We start from the raw sequence: 7257 nt of genomic DNA, 5'->3' as shown, positions 1-7257 counted from the left end.
CTCAGTTTCCTGTTCGTAGCTGACAGGAGCGGCACCCGGTGTGGTCTTCTGCTGCTGTAGCCCATCCGCCTCAAGGTTGAACGTGTTGTGTGTTCAGAGATGCTCTTCTGCAGAGCTCGGTTGTAACGAGTGCTTATTTGAGTTACTGTTGCCTTTCTATCAGCTGGAACTAGTCTGGCCATTCTCCTCTGGCCTCATCAACAAGGCATTTGCGCCCACAGAACTGCCGCTCACTGCATATTTCCTTTTTTTCAGACCATTACCTGTAAACCCTAGAGATGGTTGTGCATGAAAATCCCAGTAGATCAGCAGTTTCTGAAATCCTCAGATCAGCCTGTCTGGCACCAACAACCATGCCATGTTCAAAGTCACTTAAATCCCCTTTCTTTTTTTTCGTTCTGATGGTCGGTTTGATCTGCAGCAGATCGTCTTGACCGTGTCTACATGCCTAAATGCATTGAGTTGCTGCCATGTGATTGGCTGATTAGAATTTGCATAAACGAGCAGTTGGACAGGTGTATCTAATAAAGTGGCCGGTGAGTGTATTTGTGACGCAAAACTATGATTTGGCTATAATCAAGCAGAAATCACAAAACTGAATTATGTTTCCCATGAGGGTTCATACTATGGTAAAGCACTTCAATTAACATTACAATAGTGTATAAAAAATACGTTTTCTACTACTTTCTCAATATATTTTACTTCAATACACAGTTTACTGTAGTAAAAACTAAAGTATGCTAGTATTAAATACCAAGTATACAGTGTTTATCACAGTATTTCAGTGCACTATAGTTAAAACTAAAGTATGCTGTATGTAGCATTCATTACCGATGTGCTGTAAATATTATAATATATAAGTATAAAACTATTTGTCGATCTATTGGTCATGTTGATAAAATAAATAGTTTATAATTTAGTCATACATTGACATTAGGAAGGAAGTTAAACAGCACCTACTTCTCCAAAGATATTTCACACAAAGTAATAATAACTTGATCTTTAAAATAACTATTAACTATATACACAAAAATGAATTGAAATGCTTTAAAACATTAATAAACGCTTAAATTTAGACATTTTCTACATCCTATAAGTCACGTGAGTCAGTCATATTCTTACTTCCGGCAGGAGTCTTCAGTGATTTAAAGGGATGGTTCACCCAAAATTAAATTCCCTCGCCAAGTCTCCACACTCAAATGATTCTACACTTTTATAAATCATTCTCTGTTTGTTTCAAACCAGCTTGACTTTCTTCTGTTAAACACAAATAAAGATATACCGAAGAACGTCTAAAAAAACAGCCATCGACTTCCATAGTATTGTTTGTTCCTACTTGACGTCAATGGCTGCTATTTCCCATTACTTCACTAAATATCTTGATTTGCGTTAAAAAGAAGAGGGTCAAGGTGATTTGAAACAAGTAGAGAATTAATTAATCACTACATGAATGAAGGCAGAATGGTAAACTCTGAGTGAACTTTACCTTTAAGCCGAGCCGTAGTGTGGTCACTGCAGCTGTAATAATGGCGGATTGACTGTGTGTTATAAACTTCAGGTAAGAATTCAGAGGTGAAACCCATTCAACTGAACACACACCCCAAAGGTTACAGGACATATCATACAGAATGTATATTTAGTATTAACGCTAATAATTGAGTTTAATTACAGAATAATTCGCTGTAGTTTCCTAATTCGTCGTGACTTACCTGTTATCAGTTCAGCGGAGAGTCGTGTTTACCTCACCTGTTGTTTTCCGTTTTGAGGTAAGTGGTTTGTGAAATGGCGCGAATTTAATTTAACATACACAATAAAATGTTTAGTTAACTTATGTTTAATATAGTTTTACGAGCATGAGGTGGAATGAAACCAAAAGTAGATTCGACTAGTCACGAGATCTAAACTAGTTGGAATGAATGTATAATTTCTTTAATTTGGCTTATCAATGTGTACATATTTAATTGTTATGATCATGATTTAAAATAAAAGCACATATATAAATCCGTTTAACATCTGAATCGCTAATGTTACTGCTCCTATTGATGGTTTAACACTGAGCCTATAATAGATAGCTAGACGCCTCGTGATTGATATTATAGAAGCGGACCATGCTATTTATTATACTGTCTATGGTTTAACATGTTTTACAACACTTCTGACAAGCTTTAAAGCGATAGTTCTCAATTTCCTCAGACTAAAATGGTTATAAACCTGTATGAATCTGTATTCAGTTTAACACAAATCCAGATAATCTGAAGAATGTTAGAAAGCAGCCATTGACATCAATAGTAGAGACATCAATAGTAGAGCAAGTCAATTAAACATTCTCCAGTATATCTTCCTTTGTGTTCAACAGAAGAAAGAAACTCGAACTAGTTTAGAACAAGGATGAGTAAATACAAACACTTTTTTATTTGTGGGTCAACTATTGCTTTACATGTTTGTTTTGTCTTCATTTCCAGAGCAGAAATGAGTGATCCTCTCTTTCACCCACTCACCGTCATATGTGCGGGGTCCTGCTTCGCCTTCTCTGGTCTCTTTTATAAACTATATTCAGATAAAAGACTAGAAGTACAGAAGCTGAAGGTAATGACTGCTATATCACTGCTGGCAAAATAAAGCTCATGTAACATTTCCAACATTTGCTAGTGTCCTCCATTTTGCAGGAGATCCCAAACTTTCAACCAGACCATCATCTGCTCAGGATTCTGAACGCATCGTCCAACAAGAGACTTCATTATGTTGCTGTGGAAGGTAAATAAAATGTAACCCCCACTAATACATACTTTACATCTATATAATATACTATACCTTATACCTTGCAGGACTGGTGCAGGCTGTTGGAGAGCCCATTTCCAGCCAGTATGTGCCACGCTGTCATGGTGTCATTCAGAAGATTACTGTGCATGAACACTGGAAATACTGGAACTCTCTTCTCAAGTCATGGTAATGACCTTCATATCATTCAGATCAATGAATTAAACATTTTCGATGAAATCCGGGAGCTCTCTCATCCTCCATAGACAGCAATGGTCCTGAGCAGAGTTATATAAATAGCCGTTTGCTGTTAAACACAAGCCTAGACCACCATGTACAGTTAAAAACTAGCATAGAGCGCCGTCTGCTGTTTAAAAACTAGCCTAGAGCATCGTCTGCTGTTTTAAAACAAGCCTAGAGCGCCATCTGCTGTTAAAAACTGGCCTAGAGCGCCGTCTGCTGTTAAACACAAGCCTTGAACACCATGTACAGTTAAAAACTAGCAAAGAGCACCACCTGCTGTTAAACACTAGCCTAGAGCATCGTCTGCTGTTTTAAAACAAGCCTAGAGCGCCATCTGCTGTTAAAAACTGGCCTAGAGCGCCGTCTGCTGTTAAACACAAGCCTAGAAGACCATGTAAAGTTAAAAACTAGCATAGAGCACCATCTGCTGTTAAACACTAGCCTAGAGTGCTGCCTGCTGTTAAACACTAGCCTAGAGCATCATCTGCCATTAAACACAAGCCTAGAGCACCGTCTGCTGTTAAAATCTAGCCTAGAATGCAGTCCGCAGTATAAAACTAGCCTAAATCGCTGTTTGCTGTATTGCTGTATACACTGGCCTAGAGCGGCATCCGCTGTTAATAATTAGCCTAGGGCGCCGTCCGCTGTTAAAAAGTAGTCTAGAGCGCTGTCTGCTATTAAAATCTAGCCTAGAGCGCCGCGTGCTGTGGAAAAAAATAGCCCAGAGCTCCATCTGCTGTTAAAATCTACCATAGAGCGCTGTCTCCTGTGGAAAAATAGCCTAGAGCGCCGTCTGTTGTTAAATACTACCCTAGAGCACCATCTGCTATTAAAATGTACCCTAGAGGGCCGTCTCCTGTTAAAAATTGCCTAGAGCGCCATCTGTTGTTAAAATCTAGCCTAGAGTGTAGTCCACTGTTAAACACTAGCCTAGAGTGCTGACTTATCTAGAGCGCCATCTGCTAAAATAACAAGCCTAGAGCACAGTCTGCTGTTTTAAAAACTAGCCTAGAGCGCCGTCTGCTGTTAATAATTAGCCTAGAGCGCTGTCTGCTGTTAAACACTAGTCTAGAGTGTAGTCCACTGTTAAACACTAGCCTAGAGCGCCAACTGCTGTTCGAAACTAGCTTAGAGCGCCAGCTGCAGTTTAAACAGTAACTTAGAGCCCAATCTGCTGTTAAAAACTAGCCTAGAGCGCCGTCTGCTGTTAAAAACTAGCCTATAGCGCCGTCCACTTTTAAAAACTAGCCTAGAGCGCCGTCTGCTGTTAAAAACTAGCCTAGAGCGCTGTCTGCTGTTAAAAACTAGCCTAGAGCGCCGTCTGCTGTTAAAAACTAGCCTAGAGCGCTGTCTGCTGTTAAAAACTAGCCTAGAGCGACGTCTACTGTTAAAAACTATGCTAGAGCGCCGTCTGCTGTGAATAACTAGTCTAAAGCGCCGTCTGCAGTTGAAAACTAGCATGTATTGCAGAATTGATTTCTCAAATGATTCTCTTGTATTATAAACCATGTATGTGTGTTGTTATCTATGCATTACAAACCGTGAAAAAAAAACATCTTCCACACAGGGTCTCCAAAAAAGTGAACAAGCAGCAGACCACCAACACGGTGCCCTTTACGTTGGTGCAGCCCGGCTCATTCATCAGCGACGTGTGTGTGCGTGTGGACTCTCCTCTGGAGGCGTCCGGTGATTTCCTCCAGCAGGTCCACAGACGGGTCAGAAACGCTAAAGAGGGCCTGATGGACGCCGTTTTGGGGGAAATAAGCGGAGAAAAACCCATAGCTCTGGAGGAGCGAGAGGATCTGCTGCGGGTGGGAGTCCCGCTCACTGCATTCGGAGAGCTGGTCCTGGAGCAGGAGAAGATCATGAGGATACAGCCGCCCAAAGATGGCCGCAGCTTCGTCCTGATCCCCAGCGATTATAACAGCTTCATGCAGCGGCACCAGAACAGCGTCAACATGTGGAAAGGGCTCACGGTGCTGTTCGGGCTCACAGGGTCTACACTGCTAGCGGGATTCATCCACGCTGGTCTTAAAGATAGAAAAACTAGCTGAATCACTCAGGGAACGATCGCATTACTGGAAAACCATACTCATTCGCCGTTTTACCAGTGTATTTTTCAAGCCTTGCACACCCAGAATGATCTTTAGCTTTTTTTATGAATAACATAAACTCACTACTTAAGAAATTGATCAGCAGTCTCTTAAACTAGCTTAATTAGTCAGGAAAAAATCAGATTATGGAGCGTTGGCCGTTTAAAATTAATCACATATGCAGTTTTGCTATTGTATTGCTCAAGCCTTGCACATTCCGAATGATCTTTAGCTTTTTTATGAATAATATGAACTCCTTTCTTGAGAAATTGATCTACCGTCTCTTAAACTAGCTGAATTAGTCAGGAAAAGATCGGAGTGTGGAGCGTTGAGCGTTTAAAATTAATCACTTATGCAGTTTTACTAGTGTATTTCTCAAGCCTTGCACATTCCGAATGATCTTTAGCTTTTTTTTTATGAATATTATAAACTCCCTTCTTGAGAAATTCATCTACAGTTTCTGAAACTAGCTGAATTAGTCAGAAAAAGACCGGAGTATGGAGCGTTATATCGTCAACTTGATTAATAAATTGAGCTACAATCTCTTAAACTAGCTGAATTGATCAGGAAAAGATCGGATTATGGAGCGTTGTATCTTCAACTTGTTTCTTGAGAAATTAATCAAGATTTGAAGTGGATCAATAAAGTTGGTAAAAATTGTCCCAAAACAAGAACGAGTGTTGTTGAATAGCTTTATGATAACTTTGACAAATGACGAATGTGTATTAAAAGCCACTCACAATTCGTAAGCGTTCATGATTAATTGAATTTCTGTAATATTTAAAGGGCCATGCAATTATTTAATTATTTTTAACCTGGAAAAATTAATTTGCTCTAAACAATGCAAAAACAGCCAATTTTCACTTTTTAGCTAAATATAAGTGTCCTAATAGTGTTTATAGCAGCGTGGGACACGTATATGACTGTCAACATCTTAAAACATGTGTTTTGGTGTTTCGTGACCCTTCAAACCAGAGAGAAAAGTGTATAATGTGTGTAGTGAGGGGTTTTGCCTTTTGCGTGTTATATTTAGAGCGTAACTCCAGCGATAAATGAGGGACCACTGTACTGTAATGTTTAAAGACGGAGAGAGCCAAATTTCTTACTGTATATATGAATGGTTTATTATCAAAATTCTCTGTCAGATTTGTTTTTTTAGATTTGATAACAGTAATCATTTTCACTCTGCTTTTGTCATGTGCTGTTGTTCAAAAGTAGAGAAATGTTTTTTTTATTAATGAAAGCCAATGGATGCTTATGTTATTATTCAGTACCGTCCTGAATTATTATTTTATTTGATAGTAATAATATTCGCTGTGCTTATATCACATGATATTATTTAAAAGTAGAATATTTTGGAAAATGCTAGTTTTTTATTTAAATAATGAAGGCCGATGGGCACTAATGCTACCTTTTTGTATTCTGTAGACAAACAAATAATACAATTTGTTATGTGAGGGAAGTCTTTGGCTGTTCATTTGCACAACTGCAGCTTTATGCAGGCCTAAAAATGCAAACATTTGAGATTAGAGATCATTGGTCATTATTTTTTCTCATTTTAATCTCAGTGACATCAACAAAAATGAGATTTTATGAAAGCTTTGACGTCATGTCTTTTTATCTTTGCTTTAAGTAAATCAAACTGTGAATAAATATCAGTTTCCACATCTCCTGTGTGTCCGTATACATTTACATGTCTTTATTTCCCATCAAATATTCAGCAAAGCACGCCAGCCCGTTGTATTTTCCAGGTTTCAAAGTGTATTATTGACCGTCTGAAGTGTTGTAAATCTCACTCATGATGGTTTTGATGTTGATTAATCTTCATCTGAAGACTCCTCAGCCTCCTCCAGCCACTGAATGAATTTCAGGAGCTGCGGACAGACACAAAATAAAAGACAATAGTTATAAAAAATTTAATATAAAAATTAAATATATATAAAAAATTTTATAAAGTCATTCACAAAATGCTCTGTGTGTGTCAGGGTTTCATCAAGGCTGTTATAAGACTTTTAAAAGACCATTATGAATGAAATTATAGACTTGTACAGGGCTAAACGCTACAGATTTTTTTTCTACTGTGGAAAAGGAAAAGATTTGTAACAAACGGAACAATTCCCAAACAAACGTCTAGATGTGAAAGCACCCTAAGGTGTGTTATTTT

At 38.5% G+C, this 7257-nt stretch overlaps 2 protein-coding genes across 4 annotated transcripts in view; one reads left to right on the top strand and one right to left on the bottom strand.

Moving 5' to 3' along the window:
• Positions 1-1507: 1507 nt before the first annotated feature.
• On the top strand, positions 1508-6760 carry mul3 (mitochondrial E3 ubiquitin protein ligase 3). Of its 3 annotated transcripts, none has more exons than XM_005171127.6 (6): positions 1508-1558; positions 1720-1766; positions 2463-2586; positions 2667-2754; positions 2826-2946; positions 4568-6760. In XM_005171127.6, the coding sequence occupies exons 3-6, from the start codon at positions 2470-2472 to the stop codon at positions 5052-5054; spliced, it is 813 nt and encodes a 270-aa protein (XP_005171184.1). In that variant the 5' UTR covers positions 1508-1558; positions 1720-1766; positions 2463-2469; the 3' UTR covers positions 5055-6760. The 3 variants fall into 3 exon arrangements, with proteins under 3 accessions (XP_005171184.1, XP_005171182.1, XP_005171183.1); XM_005171125.6 differs by having other exon boundaries at positions 1672-1766; XM_005171126.6 differs by lacking the exon at positions 1720-1766.
• Positions 6761-6767: 7 nt separating this feature from the next.
• The window catches only part of eif2b5 (eukaryotic translation initiation factor 2B, subunit 5 epsilon), an 18717-nt gene continuing 18227 nt past the window's right edge, over positions 6768-7257 (bottom strand). Inside the window, exon 16 of the mRNA NM_001113597.1 lies at positions 6768-6967. Within this exon, the coding sequence (NP_001107069.1) occupies positions 6911-6967 (57 nt within the window). The 3' untranslated portion in view covers positions 6768-6910. The remainder of the gene's footprint in view (positions 6968-7257) is intronic.

The sequence above is a fragment of the Danio rerio genome, chromosome 2, assembly GCF_049306965.1.
Source record: "Danio rerio strain Tuebingen ecotype United States chromosome 2, GRCz12tu, whole genome shotgun sequence".
Classification (NCBI taxonomy): domain Eukaryota; kingdom Metazoa; phylum Chordata; class Actinopteri; order Cypriniformes; family Danionidae; genus Danio; species Danio rerio.
The sequence above is the reverse complement of the archived record's forward strand: the minus strand, read 5'-3'. Positions and strand labels throughout refer to the sequence as shown.

Excerpts from the sequence above, each read along its gene's own strand:
- mul3 (XM_005171126.6), top strand. The coding sequence starts at position 2,470 with ATGAGTGATCCTCTCTTTCACCCACTCACCGTCATATGTGCGGGGTCC. Across the intron at positions 2,755-2,825 it reads TCATTATGTTGCTGTGGAAG|GACTGGTGCAGGCTGTTGGA; the intron begins GTAAATAAAATG and ends TATACCTTGCAG. Across the intron at positions 2,947-4,567 it reads AACTCTCTTCTCAAGTCATG|GGTCTCCAAAAAAGTGAACA; the intron begins GTAATGACCTTC and ends TCTTCCACACAG.